The sequence below is a fragment of the Coturnix japonica genome, chromosome 15, assembly GCF_054131305.1.
Source record: "Coturnix japonica strain WE chromosome 15, WE-NBRP24, whole genome shotgun sequence".
NCBI classification, from domain to species: Eukaryota; Metazoa; Chordata; class Aves; order Galliformes; family Phasianidae; genus Coturnix; species Coturnix japonica.
Window position 1 is genome coordinate 17,630,903 of NC_140677.1, and position 20,366 is coordinate 17,651,268.

The 20,366-nt window shown below is 46.9% G+C and overlaps 1 protein-coding gene across 2 annotated transcripts; it reads right to left on the reverse strand.

The window, feature by feature from the left end:
• Positions 1-1,101: 1,101 nt before the first annotated feature.
• Positions 1,102-20,302, reverse strand: LOC146758417 (uncharacterized). Of its 2 annotated transcripts, none has more exons than XM_085516624.1 (4): positions 20,172-20,302; positions 7,483-7,579; positions 2,376-2,439; positions 1,102-1,968 (listed from the first exon to the last, which is right to left on the reverse strand). In XM_085516624.1, the coding sequence occupies exons 1-4, from the start codon at positions 20,255-20,257 to the stop codon at positions 1,835-1,837; spliced, it is 381 nt and encodes a 126-aa protein (XP_085372750.1). In that variant the 5' UTR covers positions 20,258-20,302; the 3' UTR covers positions 1,102-1,834. The 2 variants fall into 2 exon arrangements, with proteins under 2 accessions (XP_085372750.1, XP_085372751.1); XM_085516625.1 differs by having other exon boundaries at positions 2,273-2,439.
• Positions 20,303-20,366: the final 64 nt, after the last annotated feature.

The following is a 20,366-nucleotide window of genomic DNA, read 5'->3' on the forward strand; positions in this document are numbered from 1 at the left end:
GCGCAGCGGGGCCGCTCCGTGAGCAACGCGGCGCTGACGGAGCTGCCCGTGTGTCCGGGGAGCGGAGCTGGGGGCGCACGGCCCCGCCGTCCCGGCTCCTCCTGGGCTGATTCTTAAGCCCGGCCCCTGCTGGAAGCGCACAGCCGTTATCTTGGGGCGGGCTGTTGTCCCGCCGTACGGCTGCGTGTGTTCGGCGGGGCCGCGCTCGGAGCCGTTGGCGGATCTCTGCTGTCAGCACAATAAATGTCTGGCGATGCTGTTCCGTGACTCGGGCAGAACGGCTGGATCCAGCCGCTTCCCCTCGTTGGGTTTATTTTTCCTGCTGGTTGCTGTGGGAAGCTGTTGTGATTCAGTGCTGCAGCAGGAAGTCACCAACGCAGCTCTCACAGCAAAGGATACTGAGGTTCTTATGCAAGCCGTGGTGAAACTAGCGGCCCTTTCCGTGTGTTTCACAAAGCACCTTCCATCCTTACAAAGAACAGCGATGGGCTGTACAAGGGAGGCTAAAAGGGTCTAAAGCCCTTTGTCCGCTGCGTATACTTCGAGTTCTCATTGCACAGAAACTTGCTCGGTTCCCCTTTGGAGGCGGCTGTAACCACGGTGACAGCAGGAGGCAGAGATTTCACCTCCATCTCGTGGTCACACTGGCAACCACGTAAGTTTCAGGACGGGACACGCTCCAGGCTCGTGTCACCTGCAGAGGCGGGACCCGATTTCACCTGGCAGCATTGAGGCACCCTTGTCTCCCCAGCCAGGAGCCGGGGGGAGTGGGGAAAGGGCAGCAGAGAACCCCCGGGTCCTCCCGTGTCCTTCGATCAGGAGCACGCGTCATCCCGCCGCACTCCTCCGACACACGGCAATCGCACGCGGAGCCCGTCGGTGGGATCCAGCCGGGCAGGGCTGGCCGCTGGAGCCGGTGACAGCCCGTCGGCTTGCTGCCCTCTGGAGTCAGCTGCTCCAAAACGCAGGGCAGCCGAGAAGCGAGTGGAAACAGGGCGGCGATCCTCACCCGATAGGACCCTTCCCCCGCCTGTGTCCTCGCAGCCACCTGCTGCCGGAGGACTTCTGCAGAGTACTGTAGGCATCCCCTTCAGTCTCCTGCACTGTGCACGCCACGTTTATTTCCTGCTCCGCAGACAAAAAACAAGGCAGAGCAGAAGCACCTGTCTGGGATGAGGATGCTCCAGCACGACAGTGCGGGCTCTGCTGTTTGGTGATGATATTCTGACCACAGAATTGTTCCTCCTTCTTGCAGATTGCATTTGATCCCTGTGGCTCTCCATCCCTGTCATCCACCTGACTCTTTTTTTTCTGTCACCATTTTTGTCCCTTAGCAGATCTGGAAAACATCTTCAAGGTTAAGAAAGCCCCTCAAGAGCGCCAATGAAAATCTGTGCCCAGATTTCAGCCTTCCAAAGGAGGCTGAGGGTAGGAGCCTTCCCCTTGGGCTGGTTCTTGCCTTGCCCACCATGCATGTCCCTCCAGGTACAACTAGAAGCTTGGCAGCCACCATGGAAAAGCAAAGCAACACAGAGTGCTGCACCTATGGGAGAAGTGGATGTTATCTTTCCTTTAAATGCTTTTACAGCAAAAAACAAGGCTCCAAGAGCTTGTTTTTTTCTGTTTTCTGTAAGCAACTCTTAGCAGTTACAGACATGCAGAAGAGCTGAGGCTGGAGGTCCCTCTGGAGAGTATTCTAGTGAGGCCGTCTAGAGCAGGACCTCATCCCAGTTTAGTATACCAATACCTCTGAGCATGGAGATTCCACACCCTCTCTGGGCAACCTAACGATGTTGGACTACCTAAAAGAGAAGTGTTTTCTTATGCTGAATAGTCATGTTTCAACCTTCAGTTTGTTCTCATTGCCTCTTGTCCTTTCACTGGACACCCAGAAAGAGTCTGGCTCCCTGGCTCCAGCTTCAGTTTGAGAATACCTCCACATTTTTTCAGAAAAGGGTTTGCTTCTTCCTGGGTGGAAAAATACATAAATAAATCCAATCTGCAGAGCCCAAATCTAATTTATCCAGGAAATTAGCCCAGCTCTTTTTTTTTTTTTACACTGCTTTTGGGGACAACTGGCTAAATGACAGCTTGGGATGTCCACAAGACTCCCTATAAAACCCAGCAGAGAAAGGAGAAAAGATGAGATAGTCCTCTAGCCAGGAGGGCAGCCTCCAGTTCATCCAGATTGGCACAAAATACACAGCATGTAATATATATCTGTGTGACTCATTTCTGAGAGTTACACAGAGGGCCCACATTTTCTCCTTACCTTGGCTTTATGACCAGTAATATCATAAAAAGGAGCAAGAGTTTTGAAAGGGGGCTTATCTGGTCTTGCAGAGCAGATGACAAGCTGGGACAGCGCTGCAAACCTTCTATCCCAGAGGAGATGCAGGTTCCCTCCTTCACCATGCCCGTGCGCCATGCTGACCTCTGCTGCAAGAAAGGAGATATACATCTGGGGATATAGAAAACCCAATGAGAGCGAGATCCTGCAAGCAGATCGTGCTGTTGCTGCACAGATTGTGTTGTGCTTGTGTCACCACTTCTTCACTCCTAGTCTGAGCAGCAAGGCAAGAACAGGCAGAGAGAGAAATGACCAGGCGACTTTTAAGGATGTTCTGGGGAGCAGAAGCGAGACTCATCCCTGGATGGAACGGAGCAGGGAGGACACATGGCAAAATAAGTGTCCTGGAGAGTTGCAGGCTGCATGATTAGAAGGTGGCTTGGACCTTATGTTAGGAGACTGTGGGAGATGGCATTTGGAGGCATAAGCATAAAGCCACAGGGATGTGGAAGTGAATTCTGGTGGGAGAATGGCTCATCAGAGTAGACTGCTGCCAGGAGATAAATAAATTATGACTTCCACGGAGCAGGCTTTTCTTGTGAAATTAGGAAAGGACAGTCTTGGGTGATGGTGGCATTTCCTAAGGGGAACGTTATTTCCTTGGAAACCATTCAGGTCAAGTAAAAGCTATTGGCAAAGTGGTAGTGCACTGAAAAAGAAACCTGAGAGCCCAGATTTGTTGTGTGGAATGTACTGAAAATGCAAATCATTAAAGAACTGGGACAGGAACCCAGAGTGCTGGGCGGAGCTGTTATTGGTTGCATCAGCTGCAAGTCTGGCTTGGTATTTCAAAATAAAATTAGATTTGTGGTATATGATTTTAAATATTTAAATTACTTTCAGCAATTCATACAGTGACATTTAAACAAAGGATGCCAAGCAAATGGCACCCGGTGCTTGAAAGAAACATTTGCAGGTAATAGCACTTAATGTAAGAGGGAGCAACTGATATGAAGGCAGGATCTAAACTCTGAATTCAGCCAATATTTCTCTTTGAACCACAAAATGGAGTATTAATACCCAGGCTTGTGAGTGCTTATGTATGTAGCATGCTGGGATTCCAGTGCTACCATTCTGTTCTGGTGGGAACAGTCAGCTCCAGGCCAGGAGTATCACTAGGCTTGGTGGTACCACTGCTCTTGGCCTCTGTCTGTCCCTCTGCCACCCAGTCCCTTGTCACCGAGTTCACCCAACTCCTTCTTTGGCCATTCCCTGTGAGTCTGTTTTAACTACTAAAGGCTAAACTCAGCCAGGGTACAAACACAAAAAGTTCAATGAAGTCAACTTACACACAGGCTGAATATTTCTGTTGGTGCTCCCAGCCAACTTGGAGAGCTTAGCTGGGTCTATTACATCAGTCACATTGGATTTCACAACATTAGACATTTCAATGAGCGTGACTCATTCCCTCTTGAAGAGCATTGTATGTATGAGCAAAGATGATTAACTTTTGCTGAACGGTATGATTTCTGGGATGGGAACTGCTGTTAATTAGGAGCGGATCTCAGATGTTCACAGACTGTTGTCATGGCCTACTTTGTGTATTTTTCTCCTTTTTTTTTTTTTTTTTAAAGCTTAGGTTACAGATTAAAGTGCTCTACTCTGCTATCTGTCTCTAAAGCAACAAGATGTGAAACCAAGGCATCTGATGGCCACAGACAGGCATAGCCCAGGGCTGTCAGTTCCAGTGGCCAAGGTTCTTACCAGTCCCTCAAATCTCTGCTTTCAGATTAAAACCAACCAACCAATTAAAACGACAACAACAACAAAACAACCACAGGGCTTCCAACGATTGCAACAGCAAATAAAGTAAAAGAGGCTGGGAGTGCTTAGAAGGGCCACAGGGGAGTCCCTCTTTGTTACTGCTCTCCCCTGCCCAGACCTACTTGCTTTCTCCTCCCGACACTAATACCAGCAGGGCCCCTCTCATCCCATCCCAGCAACGTGATGGACATACCACCCCAAAAAGTCAAATGTTTCCCCCTTGTCCAGGTCTGCTACTGTCATAGACGGTCCAAGGAATGCCCAAATCGTGGTGGAACTCTGCCAGGTCAGGAGTCAGGCTTCTTGTTCGTGGATCCGGGTGGGACTTCCAGAAAGAGAAAGGACAGCCTATTGCTCATCCTAGTACCTTGCCAGCAAGCATAAGATTAATCTACTTAGCTCAGCACCCCCGTTATCATATCTCTTGCTCTTAAATTGCTCTTGAAATGTCAGGCAGGGACTGCAAGCAGCAGTTACACAAAGGTCACCATATCAGCACTGTTTCCTTGCAGTGGCAGAAGTTGTGTGCAGCTCTTGGGCACAGGCTGGAGGCTTGGTCCTGCTTTGGGGTAGGGAACAATGTTGCTGCTAGGACCAAAAAGCTCAGGCAAACCTGAAAGAACCAAAACCTTTAACTACTTGAGACAAGAGATGTTATTTTTGGTCAAAACTGACATGAGTATAGGCATTTCAACATAAGCAGAGGGTGGGCAGCTCTAACACCCCACCACATAACACTCCTCACCAGCCCAGCCATCATCCTTCCAGATAAAAAGTAGGGACAGCATGGTGGAAGGACTAAAAGGACAGCACTTACTCAAAACCAGAAGTTGGCTGGGAAGAAGGACAGGGTGCTTGCAACTCCTACCAGCCCTGCGCACTGCGGAGCTCAGTGGTCCCAGACCTCTTTATTTTCTGCCTCTTTGTAAAACAGCAGTGCAAGGGAAGCACAAAGGTTTCATGGAGACACGTTCTTTTCCAAGTCCCTTCTTACCAGTATCTGTGGTGTTTTGGCACCTAGGGAAAACGCGAAGAGACAAGAGAGGGCATTTTCCTACCGTCTTCAGTGTGCTAAGTCAGCACAAGGTCATCCTGGTGTTTGGGCACTGCAGCCTTTAGAGAATATCTTCAGGGAGAAGCAAGAGCCAAGCAGGATGGCACGTTTAGCAAAAAATGCCTGCTCTCCTCATATCCACCAGACACCATCCTGGTCAGAAATAGTTACTGAGTCAGTAAGTAAAAACCTCTGTTGCCCAGGTGAATGTGGCTGAGTCTTGGTTTCTGAGCTCTTTTTCTCCCCTGCATTCTGCCCTGGTTGCCGTGGTCCCCAGAGCAATGCCTGGACATTCCCACAACTCTTCTGCTTGAAAACTCATCTGCCCCAAAATCCTCTGGAACGTGCAGCACCTCAGTCTCCCCACCATATCTGAGACCAGGGTATGAAGTCTCCTCAGTTGGAGGCAGATCTTACAAATTTAAGAGCATTTTCTTGGCTTGCTTTGCCAGTAGAACAGTGACTTGCTGCAGAGCAGATGGATGAAATTCTAATTTGAGTTCCACATGATTTGTATAAATATGCTTAGACGAGGTTGCGCATAGACGATGCAGTCATCTGCCAGCTTAATTCTCTTTACCTTAAGAACCTCTCATTCTTTCTCATTAATCTTGCAAAGCACCTCGGATAACGTCTGGTTGTACTCACAGTGAGTGGTCATTTTGGCCCTTCCAGGCCTTCTGCAAAGCACCCAGCTTAAGACTGCCCCATAGCCACCACTATTCCTCTCATCCCTTACGACACAGGACAAGCTATCCAGTGTATCAGCAAAGCCACAAGTGCCACTGTTTCCTTAGCTCAGGAGATCAGGGAGGGAGGCACGGACAGTACTGTCTCCTTCACAGGCAGGTGGAGACAGGAACTGGGCTCTCAAATCTGTAGCAGGGTGGTTTCTGTCAGAGCTTCTCCCCACCAATACTTGATGGGAATGAGGGGACTCTAGTGTACTCACTGCCACCTGCGTGAGATGACACTGTTGCTTTTTCCTTCTCTGTTCTCGTTTCCCTTCCTGAGGATGCAACATTGGGCTGAAGGCCAACCCATCCACCACCAGGACACCTCTGCTGATGGGAACTTAGCACCCAGCTCAGTTGGGCATGTCTTCTTGCCCAAATAGCAAGTGATTTGTAGCTGTGCTGTAAATTAGAAGAGTCAGTGCATCGCTATTACAATGCTTACAATGCTTCAAAGAGACATTTCTCAAAAAAAAAAAAAAAAAAAATTTTGGTTTGGAATTGATTGCAAAACTAGATGATTTAATTATTCCTGGATTTAATTGAAGCTTTTATTTCTAGTCCTTTTAAAAGCATTATTATTAATAGCAAAAACATTATCCTGCAGAAGTTTGCGTAGCTTGTAGAGAAAGTGATTGAAAAATAATAAAATAGTATAAAACTTTGCTAGCTACTGAGACTATGTCAGGAAGCAAACCTACACATGTAGGATTTTACTAGCACACTGACCAGCTTTAGTGAGAAACACAGTCCCTGAGGCTTTCTCTGGGAATTTACAATAAAGTGACATTATTTCAGTCCCAAGCAAAATAATTTCTTATGAATTAGACAAACATTCTATGATGAAGCTAAAAGCACAGTTAGTTCTAATTGTGGATTGTAAATCACTGCATACCCTTTCCAATCCCCTTATAGGTAAGCATGGATTTTGGGATGAACCATTGAGCACAAACCCAGACTTCAATCCAGGCCTGCATAAGGACTTGGATATGGCTTGATGCCTCTTGCCTGAGATTCCTAAGCTGGGTACTCCTCACCTTTGCTTCTCCCTCAGAACCCTTTTGCATTGCCTCTGCTCTTCTGATCTCACATCAGGTGAGATCAACACCACAACAGCTGTCTCCATTCACAGCTTCCATTCATTCAATCCAGACAGCTCCCTTCAGCCAGATATTTATTGCTCTTGTATCATCCTCAAACTATTTTGCAGGGGTGGAAGAAGTGGCTTCTGGAAGACATTAGAGCACAGATACACAAATACACACTTGGGCTGCTGTGTGTTTGGACAAATAAATGTAACTAAACAAAAATAAGTGTTTTCACAGTAGGCCAGCTACAGGCAGGAAGAGCAGCCCAGCCCAGCCAGAAAAAAAATCCCGGGGATTTCTGACCCAAAACCAGCTAAACTAAGAGTCCAATTACACGAGTGGGTGAGGAATTCAGGAAAATTTTCAGGAAGGTTTTTTGTTGTTGTTGTTTTGTTGTTGTTTGTTTGTTTTTAAGAGAAAAGTGTGTGTGTATATATATATATATATAAATATGCATGGAGAGAGAGAAAGAGAGAGAGTATATTTCCTTACCTTCATATAAACAGCCCACGCTGCCTGAAAATCAACTTGGCTGCATGACTTGGGCATCGTGGCCTCCAGACAGGTCTGAGCTCCAAGCACCTGGGGACTGGCAGAGGTGGTGCACTGTCACACATCCCTCTGCTTTTTCATCATCCTCAGCCTGAAGCAAGAACTTTAAAAACAAGATTTCAAACACTTTTTTTTTTTTTTTTTTTAACTTTTTTCTTTTAAGCGGGAAATCTACTCCCAGTTACAAGTTGGATTTTGTGTTTATCCTTTTGGGTTTTCAGATATATATATATATATCTCCATTTTTATCCATGGATAAAAATCCATTTTATAAACACAGTGAGGCAGCTATCTGTGTGGAAATGTTTTTCTCAGCTCTATGGCACTGTGGAGGAGAAGCAGCCCTGTTATGATGCCACTGATGGCAGTGTTTTTCTGCTTAAGATGGGAAATTGTCCTGGAGCTGTTTGCTTCCGCATCCAAAGCAGGCACTGGTGGACATGAAATGGTTTCAAGAAGGAGCTGAAGGATCAGAAGTGGTTGTTTCTCAGTGAGGTTTCATGGGGGCTGAATGGGAGCAAAGCCTGGGCTGGTCTTAAGGTGGAAGGAGAAAGCTCAGCCAGGGTACCCAGTGACATCTTAACTGCTCCACAAATCTTTCACCCCATGGGAAACTGGCTGCTGAGTTTGTCAGGGCAGATGTGCTCAGCAGCCAGCCCTGATCCCTCTGAAACCAGCAGCTAAAGTTCCCATTCAACTTCAATGGGTCTGGGATTTGGCCTGGATCTAACTAAATCCAGACTTGTGAGTGGCTCTGCTTGGGATACAGTTCCCAGGATTAAAAGGAGTTTACCCCCACAGAGCACTGAGCCCCAGCTCCCTCTGAGAGCTCAGGGTCCACATCCCACCAACTACACCATCATGACCAGTGCCAGAAAACCAGTGCGAGATTTTCATCTTTAAAAGAAACAACAAAAGGAGAGAAAAAAAGAGAGAGAGAATAAAAGAGAAAAGAAAGAAAAAATTGAAAAGGAGCTTTTGTGCAGCTGTGCTCTCCTGGCCAGAGGACTAATGTGGCAGGACAGTAACGCTTTATATAGCAAAGTTAAGTTTCATTACTCAAAACTATTACTTCTCGTGTTCAAATTATCTTAATACCTCCCCAGTCAAACACAGCTTCCCTGCTGGCAAAGATTCATTCATGCTGCTTAAATCAGACCCAAAATGCAAGCAGAGCTGGATTTAAAGAGATCTGATGGGAACAGCCAGATCCACAGTGTTACTTGACCCACGGGGCAGTCCAGCCTCTTCTTTTGCCCAGCACTGAGCTCCACTCTGAAAAAAGAGACCCCTAGAATCTAGCTCTGGAGCTGTGTTTCCAAATCCCCAATATTCCCTCTATTTCTGACAGTGATGAGCAAGTACCTGGCATCAGTTTGGGGCAGCATCTCATCTAACTATCCAACCCTTGGGGACCCAAATGAAAAGAAAGAGCCCAAATCCCATCGGCCCATGACAGATCCAATATTTGCAAATTACTTAATATTTGTGTATGTACCACAATCAGTGCTAAGCATGTGATGAGGCCAATGTGCATTTTGGAGCTGATAAGCTAAAGATAGCAGATGTTGCAGCCTGTGGAGGTGCTGCTGGGCTGGGAGCGCAGGGAGGCAGCAGAAGCACAGAGGTGAAGCATTTGCCAAATGTTTCCTGGAGAGGCTTGGAGGTATCGGAGCCTTTGGGGAAGGATTTTCTTTTCTAGGTACCTTCACTCTGACAGAGCCACAAAACGGAGGGGATGTGGGGTTTATAGCCCAACCTTGTTCTATGAGGAACACTGAAACAAGGGGAACACCCTGCTCAGAAATCTTTTTGCAAACATTGAAAACAACCTGCAGTGCAACAACAAAAACAAATTGCCTGTGTCCTGTTTCTTTGCACTGAAATCTGCTGCTTCTCCATCCAGTCTCACCCTCCTAGCTCACCTGTCCTCTGTGTAATGTGCTGCTGCATCAGGGCTGGGATTACAAAGAAAAGGTAAAAGTTAATGCAACTTCAGCAATACCAAGAAACCAAATGCTGCTATTATCAGTCTCTTCCATGAGCGTCTGTGTCCCAGTCCTAGCAAGCTCCCTGTGGCTGGCCACACCTGCATCAGGCTGCAGCTTGGCTGCTGCCATGCCATCACTGACTTCATCTGTCTGTCCTTCTCTTAGGTAGGATGCTGAGATCCATTAGGAATCACGAGCATGGAGGGAACAGGCAGCACAAAAAGAAACATGCTAACAAGCTGGTGGTATTTCACTTATCCAAATACCTCAGTTTGTGCTCTACAACTATCCCAAAGCCTGTGCTGGTCTAAATCACTCCCATAACTTCATAGCATAGAACTTCATAGCCAGTTTACTGCTTCTGCCAGCCAAAACCTGGCTGCCCCTGCAGCCCCCTAGCACAGGACTGGCAGCCTGTCCCCAGGTCTGGGAGTCATGCTTGGAGAAGTTTTCGAGGCTGAAGCAACTCCAAGGGAAAACCATAGCTCACTAGGTTCTGATGCTTTCCCTCATGACACAAGGGAATAAAGCCTTGGTGCAAAGTCTTCCATACAATTAGACTGCTGCTCTGCAGTTTTGGCCACCAAAAGTGAAGATGCTGTCCCAGTTATTCCATGCTCTGGGAATTGAAAGAAACACAGAAACCTGTCTGTCAGCCACCAGCCTCAGCCTCATGCCTCCTTTTGGACTAAAATGGATTTTCTTCTGCCCAGGTTCCCCACTGATTCCTTGGGAACTCAGTCCAGGACAGCCAGGAAAATGTACAAGGCCAGAGGGCTTAAGCAGAGCTTTCTCTTTCCCAAGTCTTAACAAATTCCAAGAGTCTCAGCAAACAGAAGCTCTATTTTGAAGCAGGTGGATACTCTCAGAATAGCCCAGACTTGGCCATTTCACCCATCTGATTTCCCAGCTCCTGTCCTCAAATAGTAACAAAGCAGATGGATGTAATAATTTGATTTACACTAAAGTCTCAAGCTACAAAGAAATTTGCACAGATTCATCAGTGTTGTATAATACAGCAACAAGAAAAGCTCCCCGGAGCATCATCCCAAGGATCCTCGTCACAGCTACTACAATATCTCCTGCTTCTTCACCTGGTCAGCATTCCTCAATACTTGTCACTGTGCGAAGGGGCTGGCTTGGGACCTGTATCCATCACCAGGGCAGATGTGGTGGGAGCTGGGCACATCCCCTACTGGCTTAATCCTGTCCTTCACATCTCATGGTCATCAGGGTATGAAAAAGCATGTGGTAATTATTCAAACAATATTTATTTAATTATTTTAACATCTTTAATTTTCACTGATTATTGATCCTGTCTTCTAGGAGAGGACATCTCCCATCTCAGACACCCAAGCATGCCAGCACAGCTCTGGGTTTCCATCCAGCCAGCATGGTGTTCCTGCTGGTTTCCTGCCTTCTGCAGCCCGATCAGTGATGCTTGTCTAATGGGACTAGAAAAGTTAATTACTTGTCTCCACCCTCTGGTGTCTGTGAGAAAACTTACAAAAACTGCAGTGGTAGACTGAGCAAAAGTGCTTCTTTTTACCTGAAGAAAGGCCCGGTATTGCTTCATCCTGTAGCCCAGTGTCTGCACAGGACCCTTCATCAGGGTGTGTGAGCTTTGGAGCATGGAATCCCACAGCAAGCAAGCCTTAATGCATCTTCTAAGGAAATATACAGCCAACCTTATTGCCCTGAGGGACAGGCAGAAGCTTCAGATATCTGCTCTGTAGCCCTTTTTTGGCAGAGTGAAACAAGATCCCAAGAAACCTCACTCAAACCAAAAACACAAGCATTTCTAGCATTGCACAAAACATCCCTTGGCACTGGAAAGTGTCTTTCCCAAGCCAAAATGCTCCTCTGAATGTCATTTGTGCTCTTATCTCAGCAAACTCCTTCCATGTCTGCATGCACAGAGAAGCTACTATGATCTGTTCTACAGCCATACATGTGCTGATGCCATGGGAATGCTGCAGCATGCCTGGACACCAGAATGAAGCACTGCTGGCCCCCCTATATATAGCACGACAGGAGAACACCTTGTTGTAGTTATAGAAATAAACAACAGCAAAACCCTCTCAGACCAGGGACAAAATACTTTCACAGCTATTTGAACCTTGCAGTAGCAGCAGTGGTGATTACCTCAGGAGGCACTTGAAGATCACTTGATGCTTTTGCTGGTAGCAATGCAGCCATGTTGTTATAAATGCTAAATTAGTTTAATTGAAAAGTCATTTATATCCCTGGGGTAAGCTAAACAACAAACATCCCTACAAATTTCTCATTCTTCACAAAACTACTCTCAGGCATTTCAAGGCTTTGGCCAGGTAATGGCCAGTGATGAGCTGGGAACCATCACAGCTTGTAAAGTAACAGCTTCATCTGCTTCCAGTTCGACCCATAAAAGTTGCGCTCATCTCCTCTATAAGGCTTGTGCTCAACACCCATGCTGAGCAGGGCTGGAGAGCAGCCCAAATACACAGCTCAGGTCACTGAGGCTTCTTCTTGCCAAAGAGTGCACACAGCCCTCCACTCATCTCTTCCATAGACTGGGCAGGGGATAGCTGCCTCGGAACTGCACAGCAGCAAGGGCTTTACAAGCACAGAGGGATGCAGACAAGCCCTTTCAAGATGTCAAAGAGGAAAGGGCTCTACTGCACCAAACGGTAATAGAGTAAAAATTAAAATCACCAAAACAGAGAGAGAACAAAGCTTCAGCTGTCACGTGTAGTAGTCAAGGAAGCTAAAATGCCCCTGTGAGCCAGAAGGAAGGAAGGAATGGCATCATACTCCAACCTGCCCACTGATTTCCAGCTGTTGTCACCAGCAGGAAGTGCTCTAGGCCCCTTACTGCTGATCAGCAGCACAATAAGAGCCTGGAGGTGCACCCAGAATCACATCACCAAGACTGGTCTCACTGTCTGGACAGGAGCATTTTCAACATCCCGTGCTGGAGCCAGTAAGAGTTATCTGCCACACTGGGGTTTGGCAGGTATTAAGTACGGTGAAGGTTGATCCCACATCAAGCACATGCCTAGCTGCCACTCCCAGAAGCCTGGGCTCCCAGACCACATGGCTGAGCACTCATTCACAATTACAGATCTTCCACTTTCTCTGGCCCTTTCATTATCCCAGGCATGCAACACCAAGCAAACCTGGCAGCTGTTTCTCATTTGCCTTCAGAAGAGTTGAAAGAACCTGACCAGTATTTATAGCAGGAACTCAAGCAAGTAGTTCACCAGCTGCTTTAAAAAAAAAAAAAAAAAAAAAAGGCAAACAAAAGAAAAAAAAAACTGAGGTTTTTCTGAGCCCCAGATTATTTATTATTAACCAAATGGATTCTACCCCCACACTTCAATTTTCAGTATGTTTTTCCTAAAATTTGGATTTTTCCTTATTGTGAGGTTTCATTTAATGAGGATATAGAAAGCTGAAACAGGGGAAAAAGGAAAGAAAGTAGAAAAATTAAATTTTTTTTGAACTGCAAAATTTTTTGCCAGCAAAATTTACCCTCATATAAGCTGCAGAGCAGAGGACATCCAAAAAGCATGCTACACAAATGCACAGACTCCTCCCTTCTTGGCTACACCAGCACTCTGCTGGCTCACGTTCAACCCCCAGGTACATTCCTTCCATAGTCTTCCAGCCCCAAACCTGTTGCCTGAGGCTGCTGCAATCAAAACTCAGGACTCAGCACTTGGTCTTGCTGAACTTCATCCTATTGGCCTCAGCCCAGCTATCCAGCCTGTTCAAATTCCTCTGTAGTGCCCTCCCTACCCCCAGGCTGATTAACACTTCCTGCCAACTTGGTGTCATCTGCAAACTTACTGGGGGCACACTCGATTCCTTTTTGCCTCCACTTGGGGTGGGATCACCACCAGCCAACATGTTGCTTAAAATGTGCCCTGACCCAGCTGAATACTACCAGCTGCAAGACAGCGCACACTTTGTCCTACAGGGACACATAGCGGCTTTGTCAGCCAAGACTCAGATTCAAGAAAAGGCTCAAATACCTTCTTCCCCCTAAGCCTTAAGTCGTTCTAGGTCAACAGCTAGAGAGTCCCCAGCTGGAACTTCCCTGCAGGCTCGACACAACTGCAGAAATCCTTTGATTTAGGCACAGGGGCTAATTTTAACTAACCTCAGGAATTTCAGCTGATTTATTAGTTAAATTGGTGCAGATAGAGATGGATGATGATAGCAGTGGATGGATTACAGTTGTCAAGCTTAGACTGCTAAGGAATCGACTTCAGAAAAATCAATGTGAACCTCTTTAATTTCCATACAGACAGAGAATTAGCAATAGCAAGAAAAAGAGAATAGAACAACAAAAACCAACCGTCATTAATTATTGAAATCATGCAATTTGTCACTGGACAAAACAAGGAATGTTGGTGAGAAAGACATCCTAAGATGCAGCATGGCCAATGCAGGGCATGTATCAAAGCCTGGAACAGGAGTGAAAGGGAAAGGAAGATCATTTCATTTTGTAAACACTGATGACCAGACAAGCCATTGTGGCTGCCCATCCTTGCTGCTCACCCTCCACACGTGCAGAAAGATGTGAGAAAGAGTTCAAGCAGTCCCTAAAAGCCTTTCTGTGGGCTGGCTTGAGCAAGAATTCCTGCACATTATGTGTCTCACAGCCACAGCCCATTTCAACCTAGAGGCTCTCCTGCCCTATGTTATGTATAACGTTAGACCAGCAAGCTCCTTCCTCCTGGATACAATAGTATCAGGCTCCAGCCTGCAGCTGAAAGGAGCTGGAAGGACCAGGAGCATGAAGGACCAGAAGCACTCTTCATGTTTGGCTAGTGCTGCTGTCTGGTGGGTCTAGAAGCCAGCACGTGTCCTGCATGCTCCCAAGAGCTACAGCTGACCGGAGGAGCCTAGAGCTGTAGAAGCTACAACTCCCACTGGTTGAAACCACAGCTCACCAAAATCTCTGTGATGCTTTGTGCCCCCAGGATATCTGGGGAGGAGATGGAGCCCACACCCATGTTTAATTATTAATACATTAAAATCAAATCCACAAATACCAACTGGAAGTTCTGTTCCCCCTCACTGCTTACACAATGCTCTAGAGCTCCTGACCCAGTTGGTCACCATCCCCTCCCTGCCACAGTCCATCAGAGCATTCCACCTTTTGAGGTCCCCAGCCTTATCCTACAAGCACCCAGGGCAAGGACAAGGTCCCTCAGATGGTTTTAGCTGCAATAGAATGCTTTCCTAAACCACGGTGGTTTGTGGTACCACAGTCACAGTCCCCTACTGCACACAGAACCTCTGTGACACCCAAGTAACCTAAGGTACATGACTGAGTGGTCCGAAGATGTAAGAGGACACCTCTTATTAAACCCAAAATAGCTTGGGAAGGATAAAAGAGGGAGGTGTACACATGCCCCTGCTCAAGTCCAAGGGAAACACACAGTACCTTTCAAAATGAAGGTGGGTGAAAAAGCAGCTCACCACCTCCAATAACCTTTTACCAGCATATCCCAAACAGCAGCAACAGCAGTGGGAGGAGGAAGGTGCAGGAGGGAAGGTGCAATGCATCCCTCAAATCCTTGGACAGGAACAGAGTAGCTTGCTGCAAGGCGAGCCAGCTCTGACCAAGCCTGTGCAATACCATAGTGAATTAAGGAAAGATGGCTTTAGCAGACATTTATTTAGCTTTCTGCTGTTTCTTTCCCATCACGGCAAATTAGTAAGGTATTTGCATCTCAAAGGCAGGCAAGACCATCACAGCTAGCCCTATACTCTGAGGACAAGTCAGTATTCAACAGGAGCCAGGCTAGAAAGTGCAGGTAGCACAGTGGCAAAATACACCGCTGGATCTCTCTGTTCATCTGGTGCAGTGGTGAAACCAGGTGTGGTGGCTATGTGCAAATTCAAGGCCGCCTCTGAACTTCAAGAAGTGGGAGCAAGGGAAGAGAAGTGACTCCCAGCCACCCTGCTAATTTTCACTGCTATTAATTATAATAATCACTGCTCTCTTTAATCTCAGCTTCTCCTCTGAGACCTGGCAGTAAAGGAAGCCTCATAACGAGGTGGGGAAAGAGTTGGAGTAATTGCAGCAAAGAATGTAACCTCTGAGACAAGTTTATTCAGAGCAAAGGGCAGGGACCACAGGGAAGCCCACCAGCTGCAGGGAGGTGAAGCAGTGGGCACCTGTCTGGTGAGAGAAAGGGAGCAAAGCCAGAGACTGTTTCACTGTTTCTTGAAATAAAGCAAGTGGATCTACTCCTAGTGGAGGGAATGATGCAGCACCAACCCCAAGCTCTCCATCAGGATTCTCACTTTCTTGAATGTCGCTGCGTTAGTTAGCAAGCAGGCAGCTGGGTTAGCAACAGACTTAAGCAAAGCAGGCAGCTGCTTGAGGCAGCAGATTGCCAGAGGTGGCAAAAGAGCTGGCTGCACATCAGAGCCCTGCGGAGCCAGTTGCTATGGCTGCACCCTCACCCACAGCCTTGGAACAGGACAACCCCTGACTGAATCAGGCAGCACTGACCTTCCCTGCCTCTTACAGCTCCAGGGAGATGGAGATAACTGCAAGCAGGCAATCACTCCTGCTTACACCCATCCCTGAGGGGCTGCAGACACAGACCATAACAGCTCTGTCTGGAGATGCTATCATAAAGTACCACAGTGGGAAGCAGGATGGAGCCAGGGTTTCCCCGGGGTGCTGCTCCCCACCCTCATTCCTTTCTGTCCATGTTGCAGCTTGGAATGGTTTATCACCTGGTCTTATGAGTTCTCAGTTACCTGGTAGAAATAAAAGGCCAGTGCATCCCTGAGCTCCTCCTGGTCCTGCAGATGCCTCTGCCTACTCCCCCCAGCTGGTACTGAAGGAACACACTGCACTGACCACTTCATAAGCTGGCTCTTCTAGTGGCTTTCAGTCATAGAATCATTAAGGCTGGAAAAACCATTGAGGTCAAGAAGTCCAACCATCACCACCATGCCTACTAAACATCAGTGCCACATCTACGCAGTTCTTGAAAACCTCCACCACCTCCCCGGGCAGCCTGTGCCAATACCTCACCTTTTGGAGGAGAATTTTTTTCTAATATCCAATCTGAACCTTCCCTGGAGCAACTTCAGGCCATTCCCTCTTGTCCTATTGCAAGTTACCTGGAAAAAGAGGCCCACCCCCACCTTGCCACAACCTCTCTTCGGGGCCTCAGCCCAGCAATCCAGTCAGTCCAGATTCCTCTGTAGGTCTCCACCTACCCTCAGGCAGATTGACACTTCCCCCAGACTGCAAAGGAAAAAAAAAAAAAAAAAAAAAAAGATATTCTTAAGCTTTCATAAGATAGAAACCAGCATCTGACTGCTAACCTGATCAACACTAAGCAGCCTTGCTTCACTGAATGGACCAAGCATTTATATATGCAGAGTAGATTCACAGAAGAGCTGAAGCTACAACCCCTCGAAGAGATTTTATCCTGTTACAAAGAGCTTATCCTCCAGGGATGACCTCAAGGTGCTTAGCACCCTCAGAAGCTGGGAAGGCTGAGAAGGGAACTTTCTCCTCCATTCAGATCTCCTATATTTCAGGCACCAAAGCCTGGCTCTGGCTGTCAGATGTCTGCAAATGTGGCAATGGAAACTTTGCCCAAACCAGTGTGTTTTTGTAGGTGCACAAGGGGAAATCTGAGTGGAACAGCTTCCAGACAGCTGCTAAGAAAGTAGTGACAGAAGGGGTGGAGAAAGGGAAGTGAAGCAATGCCAGAGCTCCATCCAGGCAACAGCTTAGTTTAACCCTTCTGGTCATCAGCTGAAGGAGCAGCTGCCACCATCAGCAAACTGCACAGCCACGAGCTCTCAGAGTAACTGGGATCAACCTTTTTCAGTACCCCCTGTTGGAACTTTGCTGAAAAACCATCTTCATGGTTAACTATATGCATTGCACCATGCAGAACATCACGATACTCTCAGCCTGATGAGTGTCTGGAGGGCAGCAGCAAGTCATTAGTAGTGTGGAAGAGGTCTGCAGAGATCAGAAACAGTGAATGAAAGACAGGCTTTTGGTGCTGGGTCACTGTGCTGATTTAGCCTGCTTGGTGACAGCGCTAGGTTACTGCTAAGACAAGGCTGGAGCGAGGATAAAACTCTAAGGGTAGTTAGCGTGGAAAGACTTCCTTGCAGATGGCAAATTCACACACTCAAAGCCATCCAGCTTGTCCCAGGTGCTGTTAAGCAGGCTGTGAAATACCATGTACCACAGCATCCCCAGTTGTTCATGGCACTCACCCCCCACCCCAACATCACCCCCACAGCTCCCTCTTCTGACACGTACCTCAGTTTTTGCCCAGAAATGATCCCATTTAACTTCAGTGGGTTGTTTTCTCCTCTAAAGCCAGTTCATTTTGATGGCTGTTGGGTGTAGGATAAGTCCTTTGGTAGGAAAGCATCCTGGGGAGCAGTACCTCACTCACCAAGTAAGGAGCTGCAGCCTCACACTGAAGCTCCCAGGTGACAGCATTGGGTGCACTACCAAACAGCAGGGTGGTCAGCGGTCACACCCCCAGAAACACCAGCTGCTGGGCTACAGGAAGGGAGAAGGTAAAGGAAGAAAGAGATGTGCTCTGGGAATCAGCTGACTTCTCCTTTCTCTGACACACTACAAACATTCGTTTCATCCACAGAAACTGCATGTCAAAAGAGAAAGCAATTTATATTTAGCTCCAGCAACAAAGAGAACAGGGGATTGAAGAGTGATGTTTGCCTGCAATGGCAGTTTCTCCACAGAGCTAGAAATAGCTCTTTCCTGGAGATACACAGCTTTCTAAAGCAGGCCAAATCCAGGTTAAATATATAGAAGGACATCAGTATGAAAATACTCTTTTCATTTTGTTCCTAAAGCTATGGCTGACCGGTATGCACAATTTAGGAAGCATTTGCACTGTACCAGGAGACAATTTCTAAAAGCAAGGAAAGAAATGCAGCACCACTTTCATGTCACACAAATCTTTGCAAACTGATCCGTTTCCCTCCCCTCCTACTCACTCAGGCTTCAAAAAAACTTTTGCTTAAGAGCAGATCCTTAAAGACATTACGCAAAGTGGTAAGTACAGAGAGACTTCGATCATAGTTGGATTTTCTAATTAGCTGACAAACACATGTAACCATTATGCAGGCAGAGGATTCTCCTGGCCATCTCACTTCCCAGACAGAAGAATCAATACTACAGTGCTTTGGTGCTTTTGTCTGTTCAGTTACCAACTCAGCTGCTGTATCTGACCAATTCCAGCTCCCCCACAGGAAGGGAAGTGGACAGTGTTTGAGGATTCTTAACTTTGTCACCAATCACAGTCACATTTAACATGGTCCATACTCATAGTAGCCAAAAATCATAGATTCACAGAATTATTTAAAAGTCATTTGTAGCAGCCTCCAGGCACAACCTGCTTCCCCAAGGGACCAATCTCAGCACAAAGAACTGTTGCTAAAACTTGAGTGAGGTCATACATCTGGCAAATATAACCAAATTAAACTATTTTAAGAACTTGGCTTGGCAGCCTGCGTGCCTTAACAAAACCTTAACTCTTTGTAGCCTCCTCCTGCAGAGCTCACCACAAGCAGTTTACATGCCAAGCCATATCCTCACATGGTATATTAGTAATACCAGGCTCCTCCTTTTTCACAGCTGACCCATTGCTCTTGTGACAATGCCAACAGAGGTTTCTTAAAGACATGGAAAGCACCAGAATGGAAAGATACCAAAAACCTCTTGGTGATGGCAGGGGATGCAAACAGCTTTGTCCACATGGGAAAGGATTAACACAGTCCAGACACAGTACAAGCAGATGGCAACAGGAACTGGCACAAAAAACTGGTTTAGCCTTAAGGCCTGTAAAGCCCCATGTGAAATAAGGGTGCCAGCCAAGTCTCAAGCATCTGTGATGCCCACAGCACATCTGGAGATGGGGACTTTGGAAGCTCTGGAGTCTGGCAAGCAAGCGTGACTGTCACAGGTAGGGAGAGAACTTCTAGCAGTTCAGAAAGACAGTCATGGGGAAGGTCTAGTTAACCCTGAGACACTCAAGTTCCTATAGGTCATTTCTTGAGAATGTACGTAACAGTTCATTACAAGAAAGGAGATATGCAGTGTGTGTTAGCAAAAGAGATGTTACAGAGCAGTATTTCCTGGAAGTCCAAATTCTTGTGCAGCTACATACCGAACACCTGCTAAAGACCTGGAGGTCTTAAAAGTGTGGTTCAGGGAACAGGGTGAGTGATGAGCTATTCAGATGTAAAATCTTCTACCAAATGACTGAAAATTAAAGGCAGTCCAGCATGAAAAGAGAAAAGGTTTCTGACTGCAATCAGTGTGATGCTATCTGGTTGCCTTTTCCCTGCCTCTACCCTGCCTTTAAATTAAAAATAAACAAATAATGGAGATACAAAACAAAAGCTGCCTGAAAATCCACTCAGCATCTGACCCAGTACAGTCAGGTCCTCTCCTCTAGCCTCAGCACAGCAAATAGTTTTCCACAAACTGCATGAGGAAGCAAGTTAATTCCCACCACTGGGCCAGCCTCTGCACAAATTCAGCACTTAATATATGTTGTCAGATTTGCCACGCACAAACTGGAACTAGGTGAGGCAGACCCTTCAACAGGTACCAACCAGGACCTCCCATGCTTGCTGTGATCTGAGAATGGAGGTGAGCTCCCACTGGCCAGGATACTCCAGAAGCTTTTTGCTTGTGCCATATAGCCAGCATCAAACCATTTGGCAGCTCTACAATGTTGAAACACTTCAACTGAGCAGCAGCTAAGGCAGGAGAGACGATGGTCCTCAGACCCCCTCACTAGGTCCTAT